Source organism: Mytilus edulis, chromosome 6 (assembly GCF_963676685.1).
Source record: "Mytilus edulis chromosome 6, xbMytEdul2.2, whole genome shotgun sequence".
Lineage (NCBI taxonomy): Eukaryota > Metazoa > Mollusca > Bivalvia > Mytilida > Mytilidae > Mytilus > Mytilus edulis.
In genome coordinates this window covers 73556186-73582166 of record NC_092349.1, presented here as the reverse complement: position 1 = coordinate 73582166, position 25981 = coordinate 73556186, and the positions used below count along the sequence as shown (strand labels likewise).

Sequence of the window (25981 nt, the reverse complement as noted above, 5' to 3'; positions counted from 1 at the left end):
TCTATTTGTTTCAATTGTTCTATGTGTCTTGTCATTTTCTTTGTGTCTTTAAACTATTTGTTTCAATTTTTCTATTTGTTTCAATTGTTCTATATATGTGTCTTGTCATTTTCTTTGTGTCTATTGTTATATATATATATATATATAGTTTCATTTGATAACTAACATTCGTATACAACGATTGCCTGTGGGCGTTAAGCTATCAACAACCAAATCAATCAAATTCAATAAAAAATATTATTTGTCTAATATTTATATCTTTTCTAATAAAACGATAAAGATCTGTTTTCTTGTGTTGTTGTCTTGTTAGTACACTGTCCCGTTTACGCACACCTCACATTTCTCTTAAATAAAAAGAGAGTCAAACATGCTATACTTTTTACTGACATTACTGAGGTATAAAGGTTGCATTATACGCTCACCCAGGTTTGTGGTTTGGTTCGTGTTGCTCAATCAATATTGTTTTGTCTATAGTGTTTTGTCTCGTGTTTTGTCTATATTTTTTTGTCTCGTGTTTTGTCTAGTGTTTTATAGTGTTTTGTCTATAGTGTTTTTTGTCTATAGTGTTTTGTCTCGTGTTTTGTCTATAGTGTTTTATCTATTGTGTTTTGTCTATTGTTTTGTGTTATTTCTATAGTGTTTTGTCTATTGTTCAGTGTTTTGTCTATAGTGTTTTGTCTAGTATTTTGTCTATAGTGTTTTGTCTATAAGTGTTCTGTATATAAGTGTTTTGTCTATGAGTGTTTTGTCTATAGTGTTTTGTCTATAGTGTTTTGTAAATTATCATACGTGTTGTTTCTTATTTTCTTTTTGGTTGTATTCGTGATGATTCTCTTTAAATACTCTTGCCTTGTTGATGGATACATTTTTAGACTATGAATATAGTAATAAGGAGATGTGGTATGTGGCATATTATAGTTCGAGTTCGAATAAATTTATCAGGGTTAATTTTGAGGTCAACTCAAGATCTTCTTTCGTATGAAAGTGGCTCTATGGCAGGATGAATAAAATTTGAAAATAAAATTAAGTTTCATTCATTTATTGTTTAGATACATATTGAGAACAAATATTGCACACTGCCCATTTACTAGTAAAGCCCTGAAAAAAATCAATGCCATTAATTGTTTAAACAATGTACACAGAAATAGTGTCAGAATTAACTAGAAGCAAGTCTAAGTATATACATCTAAAACGTTAATTTTAATTTAAAAAAAAACTATTTGATAGACATCAAGATCTTTTATGCTTAATCATAGATATATCTGTGTAATTACTTTAACCCTGTCTTTTTCTATATCACAGCATCAATGTTTTTCATGAGCGTTGTCCGTCCTACTAATGTATCATTGTCACATGATTTACTCCTTGAGCACTTGATCCAAAGATCTATATTTAGAACAGCTTAGGTTCTGGAAGTAAGTACATGACAATAAATCGAACACAAGAAAAACAAAAATAAAATAATAATAAATACCCGTCTAAATAAATAAATTAAACAATTAACACAACAATATTATTATTTGTCTGACTCAAGTCTTGATCGGTTTATGCCATACAACATTCTTTCCATACTTCTTATGTCATTATTTGTACGATTGTTTAAACTGTCGTATGGGGAGGGAATGTTCAATGAAAGTGGACTTCTACTGTTCGGTGAATGTCGGCTAATTCCGTTCATTCTCGGTGAGATTGACGGAGATGAATCGGATGCGCCACACATTGGATTCCCTGTTGCTGACACTGGAGACGTTGAAGTAACCATTGTTGTTTTTGTCGATGGAAGTGAGTATGGTGTATAACGAGGACTAGAACGTGACGAAAACATAGGTCCAAGATGAGGTGGTTGATTCTGTGGTGATGTTGGACTATACGGTGAACTACCGGAAGTAAATGCTGGTTGTAACAGAGACTGGTTTGATAACGACAATGACAAAGGATGTGTTGGTGGTAAATTGTTCATGTCACCATGTCCTTGTGAAAAAAACGGAAGTTGTGAAGAAAATGCTGAATTTCCAGAATTGAATAACATGTGTCCAAGCGGAAACGGAAATGATGAAGAAGATGAGAAGAGTCCATTTGAAGGGTACATAAAAGGAAACATAGCATGCGTTGCTGATGGTTGTACAACTGTTACATTTGGGGCTTTAACTGGTCCTTTTCGACTGTCTTCTGAATCGGAATGATACGAAATTACTGGTGATTTGAGTCGAGATTTTTCTTCACTTATGGAGTCGTCTGAATGTGAATGATCTGCCTCGCTTTCGGATTTATTAGGTGAAACATGGCTAATGTCTGATCTGTCCAATTCATCATTTGACGACGATGTCAAACTAAGATTTATATCTGCGCGTTGGAATCCTTCTTTGTGTACGGAGTCATCTGATGTATCTAACGATTGCTTCACCCCGAATACATCCGAGTGGATACTATGAGGAATCTTCATATCAATTCCACCTTCCTGTTCGGTTGCAATAATTCCTTTTAGTTCTGTTGCAGATGTAACTTCAGAAGAAACGTCGTCGGTTTCGTCTACACATATTTCGTCTTCATCGTCGCTCAGAGTTGTGTCGGCTTTGATTTGTTCTCGGTCTGATGAAACTAATTGTTGGCTTGATGAACTTGAAATGTGCCTTCTGCAAAAAAAAATAAACGAAAAATAATAAGTATTGCAATCATGTAAATTAACAAAAGTAACAAAGTGATAAAACAAAATGAAATATCCTAAATATTATATCATAGATTACAAAAGTTAATATAACTAGAACAAACTTGTATCTTTTTTTAATTAACCTGTAGAAATGTACCATTTGTCAAAGTTGATGACCGTTTATTGCGTTTGGAATTTATTGTAAATATGAATATATACTTACTTTTTCTCTCTCTTCCCAGTGCCTGTTTGATCTCTAAAACCCTTGGCAAATGGATTGTGGTTGATCTTTAGTTGCGTTACCTAAAAAACAAAAAATAGATATTATATATCGAGAATAATTATGTCAATTTTCAAGCAAGACTTAGAATATATTGATCGAATACGTAATAAATGTTACTGGTGTAATATATTTCGTTGTAATTTGTTTAATATTGATCAAAGAAAAATCGTGTATCTTTGCCTAGCACTTAGGATGCCTATTTGCAACTGGAGTGCTAGACCAGTCGACAATAATAAACAAAACTCGCTAATTATTCCATCATTATCATACTTTAGTGGTTTGCAATTAGATCTGTATTTTCATCAAGTAACTGCTATCAGTGACCATCTTTCAATACAAAATATACAAATCATGAGGATATTGTTTGTTCAGCATCACCTGAATGTTTGGGTATCATTGGTAAGCTCCTTTGGGACATAGATTAAGCTGCTTTGTAAACGCTTCAAATGATCCAGACAATTACCAGGCACGTGCGTGTCATCTTTATGATGTATAGATGGCGCTTTGTAAATAAACTTGTTTTAAAAGTCGCCTTAAAAGCAATAATCTGTTTAAAATAAACTAGTAAACACACCTTTTCATTCTGATACGCTGTCACTGCAATAAAGTGGGTTTCTTTGAACACGTATGTCTGGAATGAGGAATAAGGTAGCTTCAAAATGTCATTAGCACGAACTAGATGGAAACGAGGCTGGTACTTGTGCATGGAGTTGAGAATAGTCTGTAAAAAGAAAGAACAAAAAATTAAGTTTAATTACAAAAATATAATAGTAAGCTAGGGCGACAATGTAAAAAAAAACCAGCATTATGTTTAATTTCAAAAATATAATAGTAAGGGCGACAATCTAACTATTACTTAAAGTTGTCAAATTTTAAACTTCGTCGGCTTACTTTGTCATTATACGTGACATGTAAAACAAATCTAAGGAATTAATGTAATGAATATATATGATGTGGATCAGTCTGTTTCCGCACATTTACTCGGGCAGAAAATTAAATAGACAGATGCAAATATGGCGAATAATTATTCTTAAGTTGGCATATTTCTCAATTATACAAGAAATTATATAGTCTAAAGACCCATCACCGATCAAGTCAATCAATTTACATCAAGTGAAAACGGCCAGTAATTATTTCGCTTCAATCGTTTTGTATACGAATATTCGTTTAATTAGTTTTGTCAGTAAATCTTTTTGTACTTAGCGGAAGCTCAAACACTAATCCTACAAAAATTGAGCAATAGATCCCGAACCCTGATAGAGAAAACTGACCGACGTGTTGGCTTAAGGAATACGGCGCCATTTACGCATACGAAAGAATTTTTCTTTATCCGTAAATCAAGTATTTCAACGCCTTAATGAAAAAGGTGTTACACTATTAGAGGAATTAAAGAACAATTATCATACTTATTTGCGAAAGCTAACAGTCTTTATTGTATACAAATTAGGTGCTTATGGAAATTGAGTGAAAATTTTCCCAGTTTTATAGACTATGGAAAAAAGACTAACACCCCCACTTAGTCTGTACAAATTATCACTAAGGTGATAATGCTCTTACAAATTCACAATTCCACGTAAAAACGAGCTGTGATTTTTAGCAGATCGTGAGGAAAAATGAAAAAATATCTATTTACATAATAAGCCATATTTATAGCTTATATGAAATTAAATCCTATAGTTCTGCAGGTGATTGAAGCGAATGATTATTGCGTAATATCGTCTTGTTTTCAGAAGAATGTATCTTATACAGAAAAATCAGAAGCATATGTCTTACATAATATATGTCATTGTGTTACACGGAGACCATCAAATTAACAAGATTGTTCCAAAACATTGAATAGCTGATCCTTAGCAGAAATACATGAAAACTTGCCGACCTTTGATCTAGCGATGAAGCTGATAGATTCTTCCATTTACTTGTAATCAAATTGTATGCTTAATTAATTTATTATGGTTTGATAATTTGTGGGGCGTAAGTTTAAAGAAAAGCAGTAGTAATTCTAAGGAATATCTTTAATTAGCAATATTTCTACACTAAATTAGATTATACCTCAATAATAAAAGGTGTATAAGAATTCTCTCTAAGTCAGGGAAAGGTGTGATACAAAAATTATCAAACAGATGCCATGAAAAATGTCTACAGATTTTTTTGTAAATTAAAATCTTTGAAGGAATCGTCAAAAATTAGCTCTTTTTTATAAGTTTCAAAATTTTTCAGAAGCTTTAATTTTGTAAAAGAAAAATCTTTGAAGAAATGGTAAGAAAGAAGTTCATTTTAATATTAAGTCAAAAATCTTTTCAGAAGCTTTTGTGTATAGAGAGAGAACCCTTAAAATGTGTTAAAACTTACAAAATGATAACTTACGAATCCATGCTTGTCAGAGATGTTATTGGTCAGTTTGAGTTTGTGGAAGGAGACAACTTTTTGCATCCATTGCTCGCCAGTGCTCGGCGAATCTGGGTGAATGTACATTCTCTTTGGCATCTCTGGGTCAGCCTTTCCTGCGACAACCCATCTACTGTTGTGGAACTTGTACCGACAGTCATCTAAAGGGACGGTGTCCATCAACAAAATGTATTTAGCTCTTTTGTCCAAACCAGACACTCGTACTTTGTATGGGGGAAACATTCGTCTGAAATAAACAAAAATCTTATTTATTTTTTTGTATTCGTAATATTAAACGAATTATATTGAATGAAATAAATAAATCAAGTGAATATGTTAATTAATAAACAAGTAAATGAATAAATAAATATAAAAGAGACAACTATATATAAAGAAATATATAAAAGACAAGTAAATTAATATGAATAGATGAATTAATAAATAAATAAGGAACAGTTGTCAGTAGTTTGTTATTTAAAAATATTTGAATAGAACTTTTACATAGAAAGATAGGTGATAGGAAATGTTTTTGTCATTGAAAAACATTATTAATTCAAAACTGATTTAGATGTATTATTTCTTACACAGTTATATATAACGAATTTTGAGATGATGAAATTTTATTCAAATTATTTTCTTAATGAAAACAACAAAAACAAGGAAATGAAATATGTAATGACGGTAGTACATGTGTTAGTGGTCATATTATATTAAACAATAAGCTTATTAAAAATGTGAGAATCTAATCGAAAGATTTAAATTTTTTAATCCGTTTAACCGAAATATAGCTCAGATAAGACAACGTATGATACATGTATCATTTCCCTGACGAATTTTGACATTATATTATCATATTTCTATAATAGATACGGATACATTCGGAGGCTGATAGTTGACAAGCTAAGTGCCTTATGTCACAAATTCGGCTAGCTGACACTAATCCTAGTATATGCCGGACAGTCTGGGACCACGTTTAATTAGTTTTGTATAAGTAAGGATTAAGTTAGGTCCTGATATAACTGTGAAATTTATACCTATCAATTATTGAATGTTGACAATAAAATTTCAAGGGTCATAATACTAATTATTTAGATTTAAACCAATTGATTGTACTCTTAACTAAAACAAACTTATTCATAGGAACAACAGATTTATTTTATTTAACTTTCTCTCAAATAAACAAGTAAAAAATAAAAAAAATAATAATAAAGAAACTAATCCTTTTTTCAAATAAATTTATAATTGAGATTTGATCTAAATTCATTTTAAAAAATAGCATCTTAAATTCAATATTTCAACAGTTCATGTGAAATGTATCTAAAATTTGACAGTGAATTTGAATTGACACTTATATAAATTTTGACAATATACATTAAACAGTTAAAAGTGTCAGAAATAATTTCTGCTATCAGTATGAAATAAACAGATTTCCCTCGTTTATTTCGTAGACAAAATTTACTGCTATCATCCTGTGTGGCGAGGGGTGTCAGTAGAAAACAAGTCGCCCTGCTGTGGAACTTGCTCTGATATTATCTTTACCGCTCGCGTCTTGTTAACGGGCGACGATTAAATTAAATTTATTGAGACTGAAACTTGCTTCAGATAAGAGATAAACGCTTAACATCTTCCGTAAAATTTTGATAAATACACAGATAAATTTGAATTAGAAAATAATAAAATAAATATAAATTTTTTATTTTATTGTCACGAACTTAAGCGGTACTGATAACGCTAACGAGATGAGGATGTTTTAGTGCAAGACAGATCTCAATAGAAATAACTAACAAATGTACTTGATAAACCATAATAATTGCATTTTATAATATAAACAAATTTATCATGCAGTTTATGATTAAAATATATAGCTTTTATCTCTAATACAAGAAAAGAAAAAACAAAGTTAAAATCAGATTATGAAACAAAACTTGGGCTCTTGTAAAAAATAGTCTTTTATCAATCATGCCCCATTTCCTTATTTTCACATAACTTCGTTCAATTGAAGTATATATAAATATATAATTATTTAAGATATTATGAGTTAGGGACTTTAAAGTGTGTTTATTTTTTTCTTTCTATTTTTGTTTAGGTACTAACATTACAAGCAACAGCAAATTTAAAATTCACATTTATTTGAGTAAAAAGCTAATTTCTTAAAAAATAATACGAACCTTCCTGACTTTGTGATGACCATTTCAGTTCCCATACTGTGGAATTGGTCCCATAATTCTTTGCCTTCAAGTTCAACTTTAGGATCGTCATGAATTTCAGACTCTGGTGGGTCCATAGGCCTCATTTGTCTTTGATGAAGAGGGTGCATTAAATCAGCTGGTGTGAGTGGGGATCTACCCATCGTACCCATAGCCTGCTGAAGTTTAGGGAGCAGGGATGCGGCATAACCTGGCGATTGCATAGCAATGTTAGATAAATATTGCTGTTGCTGAGCTAGAAGCGCACTATAGTCAGCTGGACGATGCAGAAAAAACGGATTATAAGCCATCGGTAAGTCCGAATTATTTCCCTGATATATCATAATTTGTTAAGTCCTGTGAATGTATTCATAAGTCGTTAAAAAGTTCACTTAGTATGTTTATATATGTATACAGTCCAAATCAAAAATGATTACTGATATAATACTAGATTTGTTACCCCTATATAGGAAGCAAAATTTATCTCACATCAAATCTAAACAATTTCTGAAATATTAGTACGAATCTGCATAATACATTTTCCGTTGATTTGATTGGTTGATACTGTCAGATGAACCAATCAGAACTAAAAAGGGGCGTGTTAATTGAGGTATTGATAAGTTTACCTTCAGGATTAACTGTGAAGGGCAGAACATTGCTTTGTTTTATGTGTCAACACGTTCATTGAATAAAAGAATTGGGTGATTGAGACCACGCCCCCTAATCCATTTACTTACTGAAGTGATTTACTGTTATGATAAGTATATAATTAAATGAAATGATATATCTATTTTTATCAAGGACATATATCAAATTCATTTATATCAATTTTCATAGAATAGTTGCCCTTTCTAATTGTAATTAAATATATTTTGAATAACATTACTCAAGTGCTACAATTCAATTTTTGATAGAAAGTTTTTAATTCATATTTTTGTTTGTTTCATAACCTTAAACCTAAAATTGATACAAATTTTAAATGTCTGAAAAATGTTTTATAATCTTTTTTTTTTCAAGACAAAACCGATTAACAGAAAACATGAAGTCAAATTATATGTTAAATAGAAAGAAAACGTTAATAAAAATAAAATGAAAAGGAGACAAAATTCTACCGGGGGAGGAGCTTTGTATAAAAGTTATAAATGTCATTTTTAAAATACTTAGCTAACTTAAGAAAAACAAGTTTAGCACTGGCGCCATGGGCGATAAGAAATAACGCAAATATAAATCTTGGTAGATACACAGTAAAGAGTTATTAAATTCTGTACTAAAACTGTTGATTTTTAATGATGATTTGTATGCTTAAAAATCTTAGAGATGCCCCCTTTTTTCGTTGTGTTTTTAGGTTATAATCCGGAATATTGAAATATGTTTTCAACAGCTTATACACATATATTTAAAATTATGAACTGATTAACGATTTTAATTATTGGTATGGAAAAAAAAAAATAACCTTAAAATAAATGATAAAAAAAATAGATATATGAATAGTGAATTTCATGTCAAATCATTATTATTTTATTAAAATTAATAAACATGTTTAATTTCAATCGACTGTGACACTTCATTAATTATATTTTTTTCAATAATGTTATCTGTATAACTTTAGGGAAATATGGAGACTGCTAGCACACGAAAGGGGAGAATGACACCATAATTGGTCGACACCTTTTACTGATTTACCTGTACTCATTGTGATGAAGAGAATTAAATTATGCATAATTAAATCATAAAAATTAATAAAAAGATAATCCGCTGATATCGTCAAGGTGTCTGCTGTCTATGGGGAAGATTATTAAATTGTGTTAAAGGATTAAGAATTAACGATGGTGCCACGAGTTGTCATATTTTAATAATTATATATACCTCAAGCTAATACACAAATCATCATTCGTAAAAATTTTAATTTTAGATATAGCTCAAATTAATCTTTCATTTATAATTTTCCCTATAGCTACACCAAATTTAATAAAATTATACATTGGTTCAATGTTTTACTTGCTCTTATATATATATTTTTTTTATATATAAGTATCCGTGGATGAATGACTGAAAAATTAAAGCAAAAAAATCAAAACAGAGACACAGTATACTAGTAATATGTCTCTGTTAATTTCATTCATTTAAACAATTATTATGGATGGTATACACAAATCTTTTTGTTAAATATTACAATCTTTAACTTTTTGAGGTTGTATATGTATAGCTTAGAACACAATACGAATCACAATAGTTTTTATAATTACTGTTTTTGAACAGCTATGTTGATGCAAAACTATAATGCACATGAGTTTCGAATAATTCCAGTATATTTTTACAAAAATAATTGAATTTTATTTTTCCTCCGTTCACAGTAGGAGAGGCTGGATCACTAATTTCATTATGTTATAAACAATACAAGTGAATGACACACCTCGCTATTTTTATCTAACAATTATTGCAATAAAAATTACCATGTCTGGTAAAGATAACAAGAGATTGAAAAATCTCCCAGCAAGAAACAATTTTATTGTAAAAAATCAGACAGATTTCACTTTTTAATTTTACTTTTAGATAAAATGTTGATCAAAATTTGTCTTTCGCGACAAGATAACTAATTTCGCCTCACTATTAGAGAGTATTACTGATACTTAATTTGTGAGGAAGACAATCAAATAATCAATGACATTTCTTTATGAAAACAAAATGTCATTTGCCAATGGGATGTCGTTTATCCTAATGTACGAAGGGAGACAATCGCGTCTTTTCATTTTTCAGCTGTTGAAACAAGTATTTATGAAAATCTGTTCTAGGCTATAAAGATACAACCTCAAAGAGAAATATACACGAAAAGATTCAACAAGGCCTTATCTTTCCTCTCATAAGACGCTCAATTGGTCTATAAAAACGACCACAAATGAATTTTCATTTAAACAATCAGTAAGAGGTTTCCACATAAAACCAGACAGATTTCACGTTACAAAGAATGAACAAAGTGTGTGAATTAAATAGTGTTTAGACAATCTTCACAAAATATGAGCTACAATCATTACTTCAAAAACATTATTATTTATATTGAAAAATAAGTGGCAGAGCACAAATTTTTATTTTTCACTTAAAAGTTCTGATTTGTGTACAGAATTGAATAGTAAAGCTTTGATATTTTCATTGACAGGAAGGTGTAAAACTTATATCCACAAAAGATTATGGCCGCATCAAAGAGTTTCCGAACGTCTTTACAGCTGAGACAAATGTCGGTTTAATTTGTGGGTAGGATGCGATCGATGCCATTGCTTTAGGGGAAGAAAAAGTAATGTCAAACGAATGGAAAACCATTTGAATCAGCATTTTATGAATTGCAGGTGGAATTGTTATGACGTCTGTTCGAATATCAAAATGATCACGAAGTGAAGATTGAATTTAATATCTTAAACATGTATCCTATGAATTCCAAAACGACTTAAAAAGAAAGACAATGGATTGAATTACATTCGAAAGTCTTCCAAAAGTCTCGCACATATTCTTTCTGATAAACGTTGTATTAGATTATAAAGTTATTCTATTAATTTTGGCGTTCTCTGTCCAAGTTCTTCGGCTTTCCGATATTAAGTTGCGAGTACCGTTGATCAAACATCAATATTCCAAGCAATGTCCATAAAAATAAATTACGTTATATTGTGTTTTGTATACTGTTAGTTTCATTTGTTGTTTTTTTCTCAATGACATTGCTATAGTTCATTTTTGAATTACGAGTTTGAAATCCATTTGATATCTTTCGCCTTTCTTTTACTAAATCACGGTATTGAAAATTACTAGTAATCGGCCAAAAACCTAAATAAAAACTATAATATCGCATTAATTCTCCATTTTTTCTTTCATATAAATGTAACAGATAGCTAACTTACTTCTGTTCATGAATAAAGATATCAGAAAGGGGAGCGATGTGCGAAAGGGTTTACTTGAAATAGATAGCATCAGTCGATGATAGTGTTGTTCGAATGGAAGTCGCTGAAACCGTCGCTCCAGTCGCTCCAGTAACCTCTGTTTTAGTATTGACACATGACTATGATATTGATACTTTAAGAAACATTCGGGTGACAAATCATGTGAAAATTATTAAGGTTTCAATACCGATTTATAATCAAAATGATATATGTAAGATCTTTAAAAAAAAAAAATATCTGTTCTTTATAGCTCTTAAACGTTTAGAACGTTTTGATTTTCAATATATGGTTCTGAGCAGTGAACTTTTTGATATCCAATATTTCGTTCTCAGCAGACACAAACCACAAATGCGTATATATATTTCATCAACTCAGTATCTGTGTCATATGTGATGCAAATATTAAACCACAATGAAAACGACAATCCAAAAAGGCGGAGAATATGCTGTAATACTGGTTGTATGGTTTCTCTTTCTTTGACAATAACTTAACTATAACATAATCATGACGTCAGAAAAGGCTGTATGATAGTCCAAGACAAAAGAAGTAAGAGCTATATAGGATTTCAGAGGGTATACAAGATGAAGCAAGAGGACATTCAGTCATTCAAATGCCAATTAAAAAAAAGATATACTCAAGACACATAAATTGAAGAAGTATTCTTCCTTGAAAATGGTTTCTTATTTCTGAGAAAGGCTAGACTTTGAGTTATAGGTTCGTATGCCAAGAAGTTTATAAGAGTTCATATTCAAGAATAACTTCGAGTTGACTTCGAGTTATTCAGTTTTAATAATTTCAACCGGCCAAAAAAAAATAAAAAAAATATTATATTCATCCTTTAATGTATCAAACAAACAAAGGACAAGTCGATTTAAAAAAACAAATATACTCGTTATTTCAAAACTTTAATGATAAATATCTGACGCCTGTAAACATGTACCAACACAATAAAAAATTAAAACTTGATTTTTTTCATAGCTCTGTAAATATGTCAAGAAAATTCGTCAACAAAATGTCAATATTGAACTTTAAAAAAGAGTTGAAGCCTGCGGTGGAACCAAACTGCAATATACCATGTGCTAAGTGGTAAAGGTTTCACTCACTCAGGACTATTTAACTTGTTTTCAATACAGGTAATGATCCGATTAATAGCCGTGTTTGTTTAGTTGATTACCCTATTATTATCTGTTTACAACAATTCTGTAGGCTATTTTCAGATTTAGAAGAGCTAGGATTAAATGATAATCTGATCAAGAATGGACTACCTCAAATCTTTACCAAGAGGAGGATACAAATTAACAGCAAGGTTGCAAGATACCAAAGCCAATTCTTTATAAGGATGCATCTAAGTCTGCCTGCAACATTGGATGAATGTGTGCTTGACTGATGCAACAATAAGAAGAATCTTTAAAAATATAGTCGATTTAATAAAAAGATTATGAAATAAATTAAATTAAAAACACATGATATATTTAATATACTTTCTTCCTCATTAATTCAATTTAGAAAACAATCTTTCGCTCGAGTTTTACTCCTAGATTGAAGTTTTCCAATCCCGGGATTTGTATGAATATAACAAAGATGTGGTATGATTGCCAACTCTCCACAAGAGACAAAATCATACAGAAATAACACGTAAATGTTGGATTTTGATATTTATTTAAAAGTAAAATCTCTCTGATTTTGTTGTCTGGGGCATCCCCTTTCTACAGCTTCTCAGTTGGTGATGCTTCACATGAGAAGAATTGACACCCTTTAGATCTTTAATCATTATAAATTCTTTACAAAAAAAACGAAGAATAAAAAGGGAAATGATACAGTAATTTTGAACTATGCTTCTCATATTAATCATACCACAGGATATAAAAAAACATAGAAGTTTTATTATTAAAAGAGAAAGCAAGTGAACTCGAAATTTAAGCATCTCACTTATGATATGCTTAAATGAATAATCACAGAACTTTTATACCAAATATTCATGCTTATCTCAATCATTTGGTACAAAAATCGTTTATTATTGATATGTCTTTATATAGAACTGACTGAACATTACATTTTATAACTTTTACATTAAACATAAGCATTATAAAAATATAACAAATATAATTTTTTAAAACTGTTTGTCTTGATTTACTTTTTGAAGAGACATGATGTATAATTCCATTCAGTCAACACGTTAGTGAAAACAAGAAATGCTGATTAGGCATCCTTGTGAAATACATTTGAATAACACATGCATATATATATATGTCTTTGTTTCATACATGTATTTGAGTGAAATGTCATTTTGACTGCAATCTTATTTTTGTCACTGAGCAGACGTGAAGGACAGACAACTCTAGCCATAAGTTTTTTAATAAGACACCAGCTGAGAACAACTGTGAAAAACAAAAATCGAAATTTGTCTACAGCGATCGTCGAAATGGTCAACAATAGCTTGAGTTGACAGGCGGCGCCTGCTCTTGTAATGTCCGCACATTGTATGTGCTTTTGGCCACTGGTGACCATGTTTGTTTATCACTTAATCATAGGGTCATTAGTGTGACCTATTGAGAATTAGAAAGGCAAATTATCGTATAATTTTCCACCTCTCAAAAGTATTTTGTAATTGAGTGATCGAAAGTGACACCCGAAACAGACTTGGAGGCTCACAAATTATAAGATTTAAATTTCTTTCACAAATCACTTATTCGATTTTTCCCACATCATATCCTTGAAATGATCCTTTTTTGACATAATCAAAAGCATTTGTAAATATACCAATATAGAAAAAAAAATCATGCGAATATAAAGAAAAATTGAAAAGGAATGAAAGACAAACAACAGTATACAAATCACAACTTTAAAGTTTTATAGCTCAAAAGGGTGTGCTTTGGTGGGGTTTGTTGTATATGAGTGTAAAAAAAAATAATTGAGTTGAACTAAGATGCATTTTGTTATTATTTTAATGTCCCTTTTGATCTCATAGCTCTCAACAGGTCTACGTATGCATATACATTCCCGGCTTTTAAATATTTATAGGTTTTAGCTTTCCTGATGTCATTTTGAATTGATGAAACCGGACTGGGGAAAAAAGAATAAGATTGCAAGTTTGACACACCATTATTGTATATATAGTATGTATAGAGATAAATTTTGTGTGTACTAAAATGACGATGCAGAAAGAATATTGCTTTTAGATTCACGGGACTGGTCACTATCAGAGGTTGCAATAACTGAATGGTAAAAATTATGTAATGAAAACCATTGTGAATAATATAGGGCAAAACCAAAATACAGAGAAAGAAGACCTATAATATTTTACAAAGTCACTGCAGAATCTGGTGGGTCTATTTTCCTCATTTGTCTTTGATGAAGAGGGTACAATAAATCGGATGGTGTGATTCTACCCATGGTATCCTTGGAACTGCAGTATACGTATATATATGTGCATATACATGTATTTCACTATATATATTTGATTTAAGATGTTTTGTCTTTTATCTGGGTCAATATCATATTATATCAGGCACCAACCTTTTAACAATAAAGACAAAAGATCAAATGCACTCTAAATTGTCTTTGAATAAAAGAAAGAAAAATATACATCGTAGAAAATTATTTATCTTTGGAAAACCTTGTCATAAAACTTAAGCTTCATATGTCACAAAGAATAACAAAACAGTCTATGAAATAACATTTTATAACTCGAAAGACAATATTTTCGTTAAAGTTCGACCAATAAAAGATAGAATCAGATTTTGTAACGTCTTCAAATTAAAACTGATTGTCACCCTGGCTATTAAAAGGTCTTAATCTTTAGAGTTTATAGCTGTTGTTGCCAGCTCTGAAACGAGACACTGACAAATTAACTCGGAACTTGATTAAAGCAACACTGTATATGTCAATGGTCGTTCCTTTACTATTATTTTTTGTTGCAAAAGAACATCCTTTATTGGGATTTAATGATATTCATTACTGCCTTGTAAATGGCAAAAACATAAAAAGAAAGTTTTAATTTGTGAGCAGATCCAATGTCAAACGTACTGATTATGTTCATTTTCCACATCGCCATAAAAGATTATGAATAAACGCAAGATTTTGTTTCAAAATGAATTGCAAAGTAACAGAAAATCTTCCTTACGATCATAGCCTTTAATTACAATACATGAAATAATGGATTTTCAACTTAAGTTAAGAAATTTCAGCCATGATGCTTATTTATGTGTTTAATATTGCGGTAGTAATTTTCATTAAAACGTCGAGTTACACCATTTTCTTTGCAAAAGTCTTGGAATTTTACGCCAATTGTAATTCAAACATAAAATTAAATCTGCCAGAAGGTATGTAGTTGTAATACACGAATTCTGATTAATTAACTGGTAAAAAATCCCAATATCTCAGATTATTATGTTATGCACTGTTACAGCTATAGTTAGTTTTGTTATTTGATAGCTAAGGTGCTCGGTTACATTTAGTCATCAGTCAGAAGAATATGGAAACAGATTGCAACTTTATTACCAAATGGTGACTTTATAAAGCAATCTTTCACTGAGAGTTGCTAAAATTGGGTCCATGTCCATCATAGGTCATATTACCATTTATAACTATGTTTTTTATGTTTATATAGTAGTTGTTCACTATCCGTATTAGATATGTTAGAGATGTGTTTCGGCTGGACCCATATGGGTGTATTTAGCAAATAAAATTATTATTGTTCATTACTCATATAATTCCTTTGATATATTGCATATGAACAACACTGGTTAAGTGACAATACTAAAACCAGTGTGTCCATTACATGCAACATTTTTTTTTACTCCTATAAAACCCCGGGGATTATTTGACACGAAAATTACCCTACCATCTTACAAAAGATGGTCATTTAGATACAATAATCACCTAATATTCCTCGTCATTATATCTTAATCTTTTAATCCCATCATAAATCTCTTAAGTGTCATAGCCACATGTATGATGTGTATTTCCATGTGGTTCTTAGGCCACTGAGGTGGTTGTTGGTGTAGCTTACACACAGTTGCATATTTCTGGCACTTGTATGTTTCATTGCTGTATCAGTTTCATATAAATCAGATTTAGCGCTAGCAAACTATTGTTGAAATTCTATCCATGTTTACTCAAATTCTTACTAAAGATTCTTACAATACTTGACATATTTCTAAAATAAATAATCAAATCAAAATCCATATTTCTTAACATGATTTTTTATTTAGATTGATAAGTGACTTATACCTAAGTATCATTGTGCAAATTTTATGACTATTTTATATAGCGACTGATTCAGCAATTCCTATAAAGAATTCCATTTGAATACATTCTTATAATTACTAGAACCAAATACAAAATAGATATAACGTCAATGCAGGCATTTGATTTGGTCTCTTGTGAAGAGTTGCCTTATTGGCAATCATACCACATCTTCTTTTCTTATATATAGATCATCTTTATTAAAATAAAAGTATCAAATCAAAATCCATTAATACAAATTCATGACTATTTGACTTCAGATGCCCACAGTCTGTTCATTTGTTTCTGTTTTTCTTGCAGGTGCCTCTCAGTTATTAAACAGCTTTTGTGGTCATTAGATATAAGTGATACGACATTAGCACCAAAACTGGCTATCTATTTAAGTTAATTCAGTGATAAATTTCACTTTAGAATCGTTAATGATCTGACAAATCTATCAACAACTGATAATGATAATATTCGTCCAACAGAAGCCTATTGTTATCATATGGACAATTTTCGTGTCAAAAAATAAATATGATTTAATTTATCCTTTCCTCAGGCTAAATCAAGCTCAATACGAAATATTTCTAGAAATTGTAAATGACTATCCATTTAGTAAACAAATGGACAAATAAATACTAGACTTTATCTAAACAAATCATCAATTGTGTGAAATAGCATAACATCACCGTTGTGCAAATCTTGTGATTGCGACTGATACAGCAATTACTATAAAGCTATTAAACAAATATATGCAAAATATTTTTATTTAAACTTGAAATCGCACACAAAAAATAAGCTAACAATTAAATATTGTACCTTTAACCAGATTTATTGTTTGTGACAGTTTTGTAATGAAAAGAAGTATTGTTTACTTTAAACTGAAATTAGCAAAAAAGAAAATTTTCTCTTTTGATCAAAATAAAACACAAGAGTATCATGTTTTTTCTGACAACCGTAAGTTGTTAATAGGTCATCTTGACCATACAGATAATTGATATTTAACAGTTATTTTAACATAATTATATGACAAAACAGCAAAAAACATCAATTTGTATAACAACAATACGTCAGACATTACGAAACAAATATACTGTAAATACAATATAAACATATTATTGATATTGCACTATGATGTGCATCAAAAGACACCGCCAATTATCGACTGCACGCCATGTACAAGGGCGCCAGCTCTGCACTCCAAAACGTCAAAGTCGTCTCCACACAAACAGAAGTGTAAATCATGCCGCTACCCCGCCAACTCTAAAAAAGTAATAATGTATTATTATTATAATCAATTACATGTAATTGACCACCAAATTTATGATGTATTCGGTAAATTAGTTCTTAAGATATAAAACATTGAGATGTTATATCATAGATACACAGATATACGATACATGGGTAATCATTCAAACTGTTGTTGTAACAAAAACAGGAATACAGTGTCCGACCAAGTGTAATGATTTTGGTCATGTTGACTTTGCGGTTAGTAGTTGCAGACATATAAGTTTGATTAGCATTGTAACTAAATAGTTAATGTCATTGGTTTATCTTGTAACTCTAACAGTTTGAAGGAACTTTTTATTGTCTTTAAACGAGTCTTTACATAATGATATATATATATCTCCATGTATATTTTAAATGAAAATAACCTCTAACTGTTGCAGTATATTTTATGTGTTGTGTTGTATTTTTCCCTGCCGTCTTTCATCTAGAAAAATGGAAGACTGATAAGCAGCATGATTGTGTTATCGGGGTATCCATTTTAATTGACGAGAGACAATTGCTATTGTAAGAGAAGTGTTTTTCGTTCCTTGTTTTGCAAATAACTTGATCCGGCCGTTATAGTTTTCTCGTTTTTCATTTTGCATAGGGTGCTTTTCTAAAGCTGACTATGCTCATTGTTTAAGGCCGCACGGTGACATACAGTTGTAAACTTTTTGGTCCCTATAGTGGACAATAGTCTCATAGGCAATCATGTCACATCTTCATATTTGCATAGTATGCAAGTTCAGATGAAAACATTTTGTTGTGAAAACACAATTTTACCAAATAGTTGACAATGAAAAAAAAAACAATATTTTTTGTCCAGATGAAAAATGCAATTAAACGTTTGAAAAAAGAATTATAAAAAAACTTACCATAGAGAGTGTAAGACAGTAAGTGCGAGTCACAAACAGTTATGTAATGAACATATAAATGTTTTAGACACCAAGAAAGAATCATTAACTCAATACTAATAAGTTATAATGCGATATGCATAACTTCTAACCGTAAACATACAAATCTGATGAAATGAATCAAACAGTTTATTTCGCTTTGATTTTGGTATACCATGAAAAAACACAACATAATAAATACGTCTCTGTCTATAAATTTGAGATAAAATAGAATACCAGCCCTTATCATCTTTGAGGTGAAATTCTATACTTCCTCGTTATATTTTTTTAATAAAACTTGAGAAAAAGAGAAGAATTTTGAACTTGAACTGCTTTCGTCTGTAAAACATGAAATAAATTATTTATCAATTCTGCGGGTGGCATCTGAGCTGTATGAAGAAATTAGAAAATTGTTATAAATATTGCTATAAAAGACGTGAATGACTTTACTACGGAAGCGTATAAGCGCCACCTTTTTATTATTATTTCTTCCTATGATTGCGTTAAAATATGTGGCGCTAATATGCTTCCGTACTTTACATTGGTGTCTAACAACACTTTTCTTAAATTTGTCTCAATTTATATTGAAAGACATTTTGAAGCTTAATTCTAACGATGCGTCTTACAACGATTTGTTTCTCTGTTATTTATTTTCTGTAACATTATAGCTCTGTATCAAATATACAGAAAGCTGCAATAACAATATTTCTTCATGAGACCTTGACGTATTTGTCAGTTATTAACTTCATTGATGATGATTTTGATTGGTTGTTAGGCAACAGAGTTATAGAAGAAGACACAAATTACTGTATTTCGTGTTAAGGTTGGATGTCTCACTTCAATTTATTTGTTTTCCAAATTCATTCTACTCAAACTGTCCAATACTTTTAAATAAACCAAAATTGCTTTTGTCACCAATATTGTCCATAGAGACATATTTCACGGTTTTACAGAGACGAAATAAACCGAGATTTCACACTGTACAAATAGGCTTTAAATCAATGAACATTAACCTAGAGTTGGAAATCATTCTTGAAACCATGTTAAGTGGTATCTTATGGAACAAAGTATCACTTGGGAATCTTCAAAACTGTAAATTTGCTAAAATTATCAGAACGTAATATGCCCTATCATCTTTATTTTCAAAGAAAAGAGCTTCTATGGTTGCTATTTACAAACAACTATACACCTAGAGTTTCGTGACAGAACATAGAGTCTGAACCTTTGGGAGTCAAGGAAACGTAAATGAATTTAACGCCTCAGAAGGGAGTTATTGAATATTGTTTTTAAGACCGTATCTTATGGGACCTTTAGGGAATAGATTTTCAACTAAAATCACACAAATCCACTTTCTTTGTTTGGAAACCATCAATTGTTATTGAAATCTGTATAACTACATCGCCACCTATAAAATAGAACTAATGGATTTCCGGAATGTTCGCCAAACCGTCACTAATCCGTCTATTATCTTGCCATTGTACAGTTTTTGAAGCTTCTTACAAAAAAAAATGGAATACAAAGCATGTTTTGCTAGATAAATCATCGTCATTTTAAATTGACGTCATTTTTATTGTTTTTATCATATATTGTCATGTTTTCGAAGATCTACTTTTGTGAACTGTTTTCATTGCTCTACGTACATGTATACCAACACATTACCAACTTCAGTAAATTGATGTAAAACATGAAGCCATTATATATATAATATAGATAAAAAAATTATTATAAAAAAATACGAATTGAAACTGTTCAATGATAGCATTTTTAGTCAGCTACTCACAAGTTGAACTGCTGTATGTAGTGATAAGATATAAAATGAAAAAAATGCACGAATTGTATAAAATTGAGAATGGAAATGGGGAATGTGACAAAGAGACCACCACCCGACCAAAGAGCATATTTAAACAGTCGAAGGGCACCATGGGTCTTCAACACAGCGGGAAAATCCCGGACACGGAGGCGGGCTTCAAATGGCCCCTAAACGTAAATGTGTATTAATTTGTAGACAAGACAAGACAATATTTTATTTGAGTCTCATCTCTTATAAGACATTTACATAATATAACAATTTCCTATATAAAACAAAAGCCACTCTAAAAAGAGTTATGAGAGACTATAAAAATGGTATATACATTTACATAAATATATATACATACATAAAATATAAAACATAAAACAAATTAAAAGTATACAAATGTTAAGAATATAATAAACATTTTCTTTTCAGTAAAATATCACAGCAGATTTTGGCAGTATAAAAGTAAACATTGTTATCACTAAATAAAAATACAAATTTATCGTCATCTGACATACTATTAAAATCATGACAAAAAGAATTAGCATGACTAAACAACACAGCACGAAAATCTGCATATAGTGGACATTTCAAAATTACATGTTTCTCATCTTCAATGGTATCATTACAACTAAAACATATTCTTTCATTAATAGGTAAGTTCTGATACCGGCCCGTTTTAATTTTTAGGGGCGCAACACCACAGGGAAATTTTGCAAAAGCACTTCTATATTTTCCTGCAATAGTTTTACAAATGTAATTTTCTACCTTAAATTCTGTTTTAAATAATTTATAAGTACGTAGTTTGGCATATTCATTCGAAACCAACTTATTATGCCATTCAGTTTTATATAAATCAATAGCTAAGCATTCTATATCCTTAATTACATTTTTAGTTAACAATATATCACAGTTACAATATGGTTCAAGCTTATACTCTTTAAACTTAGTCATTACTCTGAAGCACCAGTTTTTAATTGGCTTATTTCCATACTTATATGACCACATAAATACTCTTTTGTTCAATCTATCATTGTCCATTTTACAAAATCTGGACCATATTCTAAAAACAGCTGCCCATTGCTTTACATTGCATGGAATCCAGCCCATATCACCATACAGAGATAAGTTTGGTGTATACTTTCCTACACCCATAAAAAATCTCATCGCTCTGTTTTTAACGGCATTTATGCAAGAGAATTCTCTTGTTTCCCATATTGAAGCACCATAATCGATGACTGACCATACAAGTGTGTCAAAAAGCTTTGTATAAGTAGAGTAACAAAAACCACCATTTGATTTACATTTTGCGATCAATAACCCAAGAGCTCTACTTGCCGACTTGGCAATAGCTTTTGCCATTAAATCATAATTTAAAAATTCTGTAAGACGTAAACCAAGGTAAGTATATTGTATTACAATTTCAATATTATCATTACCCAGCATAAATGTATAAATAGACCTTGGAAAAGAAGGTGGTCTAAAATGAATAATCTTAGATTTAGTCAAATTAACACTAATATCATTTTTATGGCCCCTAAACGTAGATGTGTATTAATTTGTATTTGTGAAAATTGAAGACATGCTAAACTTCAAAACATATATTTGAATGTATACTAGTATATTATGTATATATGTTTCTAATTAAAGTACCAAGCAATTGCAAAACACATCAAAACAATGTGATTTTAGGAATGCATCAATATGAAAAAATCCAATAACATCAAAAAACATATTTAAAAGTTTAGGTACGAATTTTGACAATTGATAGGGCTAGTATTAACAACATGAAAAACTTGACCTTTCCTGTACACGAATAGTATGTATATGTATTTAATTAATGTACCAATGAACTTCAAAACATGTTAAAACAATGCGATTTTAGGAATTAATAAATATAAATATTCTCATAACATAAAAACCCAACACATATGAAAGTTAAGGTACGAGTCTTAACAATTTATAGAACTGGTGTTAACAACATGCAAGACTTGAACCTCCCTGTGTTTTTACAATTAAAATATAAAAGCCAGGCGGGAGTTATAAAGGATACACAAATTCCCAAGTCGAAGACAAACTGACAACGAAAACTGACGAAAAGAATAACAACAGTCAATAAAATACAACATACCAAATTAAAGACTGAGCAATACAAAACCATCAATAACCGCCTTTGACAAAGACTAACTGAATATTTGAAATAAAAAAAACAACACTTAAACTAAACTACATACACACGAACAATTGGCGGAGCTGAACTACGTTTTCTTTCTATCTCTTGATACCAATTGTTTTGAGGCACTCAAACAAAATATACATTCCGGATAAAATTTCTAAAAGTTAAAACAAATTTTCCAAGAATTGCCATAATGTTCATCGTATTCAATTTAATACTATACATTCTTTTATTACTTTCGATGGTTGTATTAAATCACTCTAGCTAAATTGTAGTTTGGCCCCTTAAATCTTGATCATTTAAAGTATGGATGCATTGCTAACCATATAATGCATTATCAAAATAAATATAACTCATTTCCACAGGTATGAATCCAAAACCTTTCCACATGTCTATCTTCGTTAATCCTTTATCCCTGCATGTATTTAATTTAGTTTTTGAGTTGTTAATTGTGAACGTTCTGTCGTGATTGAGAATGTTGAGAGTGGTGGGTCATTCAAACCGTTTGTCTACAGTTCAATTTACCATATACCAACGTACCCCTTTTCCTGGATACAAATTTACACGATAAAAGTAACTTATTGTTCTCAACTTATACATTTTCGCATGTCCGATTTGTGTTTTGAACTTTACTCGAAGTTTGGTATTTTTGTTATTATACTCTTTGCACCCGTGCATTGGTCAAAGAAAAGTGGAATAGGGATATATTGATTAATAGAAAAAAATATTTGAATCAAGTTAATTATAAAACCTTTAAATATATTTTAGTTGCAACATGAGAACTCATTAATGCTTATAAAATGTGATGGCATTTTGCATAACAAACTCTTCCCGTATTTTAGACTCATTTAACGAGCTGACAGGAGATACCCACAGATATTGTTCAAAGGATCTAACAAAGATTGAAAGCTAACCTGTCGCTAATATAACTCATTTTTCCTTCATTTAAAACATCAAAGTACATTTAACAAAGATAGATGTTATATCCACGGAACACACAGTGTCAGGTAGGTTAACGTCATTAAATCATCTTCCGAAATCCTCATCAAATTAAGAACCAAGCATACCTTTTAATGTAATTGGTTACAAAGGACGTTCCATTTACTGCAATAAAATGATGCCAAAAATCCCATTTATTTCTATAAAACGAGAACCAAATTAGAACATGTTTAATCAGTTATATCCACTTATTACCAAACAAGCATCATTTCTTGCATATGATAGGTTGTAAAGATAGAATTTTATTGTTCACATGCTTTTACCGTAATGACTTTAAAATGTTAATTAAAAATTTGAAATCTGCAACTTTAAAAAAAATATGTGGTTTAAAAGCATTTTATGGATATACACAGAATTTAATAGAAATATATTACAACAATGCGTAATTCATATCGTTTTAATACCTTTTGTCGACAATGTATAGTCGCAAAAAATTAGAACAAATTTGCCTCGTCTGAGGATTGATGGACGAAAGTTATATACTTAGGGATCTTTGTACCTCGTTTTTAAGTATAACGTACGTAGTAAGAGTAGTTGTAGGCATAAAGACACTAAGTGGTAATGGCTATAGTTTTCATATATATACTATTAAAACACAGAAGTACAGAGCATACTAAAAAATCATCAAAGCAATAGGGTTATTATTTTGTACGCCAAAACACGTTTTGTCAAAAGAAGACTAATCAGGGATGGTCTAATGCAAAACAGTTTAAAGGGCCACATAAAGTACAAGGGTTAAGAACATAGAGGGCCAACAATTCAAATACAGCTTAGCTTATCTATTCCTGAGGTAGAACATACTTTGTATTTCGGAGACATTATTGTAATTCAAAGTTTTGTATACATTACCCTATAAATATCACAGCATCAATGATCTAAAATTTGATTTTGTTTTCATTGAAATATGCATTATGATGTAAACTATAAACAAAGTATTTCCAACAAAAGAAAAGTTGGGCTCAGACAAATTTCAATAAAAGGATTTGGTTTTTCTTTCTGGTCCATTTGATTCCTCACGTATTCGAATGGTAATGCATCATTAGCTTCCATTTGACTTGGTTTCAGCGTTTCTGATAAAGGTAAATATAGAACAGTACTATGGACGGGCCAGAATTAATTAATTATGTATTTGAAGTATGTGTTACCTTTGTGCTTACGATCTCTTTAAGGTGAAAATTGTCGTCTTTTTCATATTCAAGTGTTTGAAGCATAGGTGAGACATAATATATATGGGATTCGTTTAGTCTTTCTGCCTCCCAGTGACATTCTTATTTTCGATTTAACCATCCACAAAAGACAGACAGGTCATTATCCTTCCATTGTTTACCTTCTTATTATTTTTTATATAGGTACAGATATATCTTCCTTAGATATAGACTTTTCGTATTCTTCTAGTCTTTACCTTCTAAATTAGTGACACATCATTTTGGTATTATTCCAGTCTTTGTATCTAACGGAGGATATAGAAAGTTTGGTAATCTAGACTATATAAAATTTGTATGTTTCATCTTTCTATAACATTTAACGTAATTCAACATAGAAGTAGTAGTCCGATGTCAGTGGTAATATGATTTGTCCAGGAACAATCAATGAGCAATGATGTTGACATCAGTGAGAACGATACTGAATTCGAACAATGTAAGACCAGATGCATCCACAGGGTTAACATCTTCTACTTTGAAATAAACTCATCAAAGATACCAGGATTGAAAATTTAAAATTGCGCCAGACGCGCGTTTCGTATACAAAAGACTCACAAGAGAATAAAAAAAGTTAAAAAGTCCAAATAAAGTAAGAAGTTGAAAAGCATTGAGGATCTGAAATAACTAAAAGGTGTGTCAAATACAGCTAAGGTAATCTGTTCCTGAGGTAGAAAAGCCTTAGTATTTCAAAAATGTAATTTATTTAAACAGTTAATTTATAATCATGACCATATCAATGACAATGCAAGTCAACACAAAAGTGCTGACTACTAAGCTGGTGATACCCTTGGGGAAGAAAAACTCCACCAGCAGTGGCATCGACTAAGTGGTTGTAAATAAACTCATTTATGATCTAATTTTATAACACTCATTATGATCAATTTGATTTCAATTATAGCCAGTATCAAGAGAATAATAAATCCAAGTCTTTGATTATAAGCATCGAAGCATTGCGCTTTGAATTACTTACAAAAGGAACATGAATCCAAGACCA

General features: G+C 30.6%; 1 protein-coding gene across 2 annotated transcripts; it reads right to left on the bottom strand.

Annotated features, from left to right (window-relative positions):
• Positions 1-1023: 1023 nt before the first annotated feature.
• LOC139528381 (T-box transcription factor TBX2b-like) lies at positions 1024-7986 on the bottom strand. Of its 2 annotated transcripts, none has more exons than XM_071324346.1 (5): positions 7484-7986; positions 5295-5562; positions 3505-3651; positions 2871-2950; positions 1024-2633 (listed from the first exon to the last, which is right to left on the bottom strand). In XM_071324346.1, exons 1-5 carry the CDS (start codon positions 7843-7845, stop codon positions 1517-1519), a joined length of 1974 nt encoding a protein of 657 aa, XP_071180447.1. In that variant the 5' UTR covers positions 7846-7986; the 3' UTR covers positions 1024-1516. The 2 variants fall into 2 exon arrangements, with proteins under 2 accessions (XP_071180447.1, XP_071180446.1); XM_071324345.1 differs by having other exon boundaries at positions 5280-5562; positions 7484-7946.
• Positions 7987-25981: the final 17995 nt, after the last annotated feature.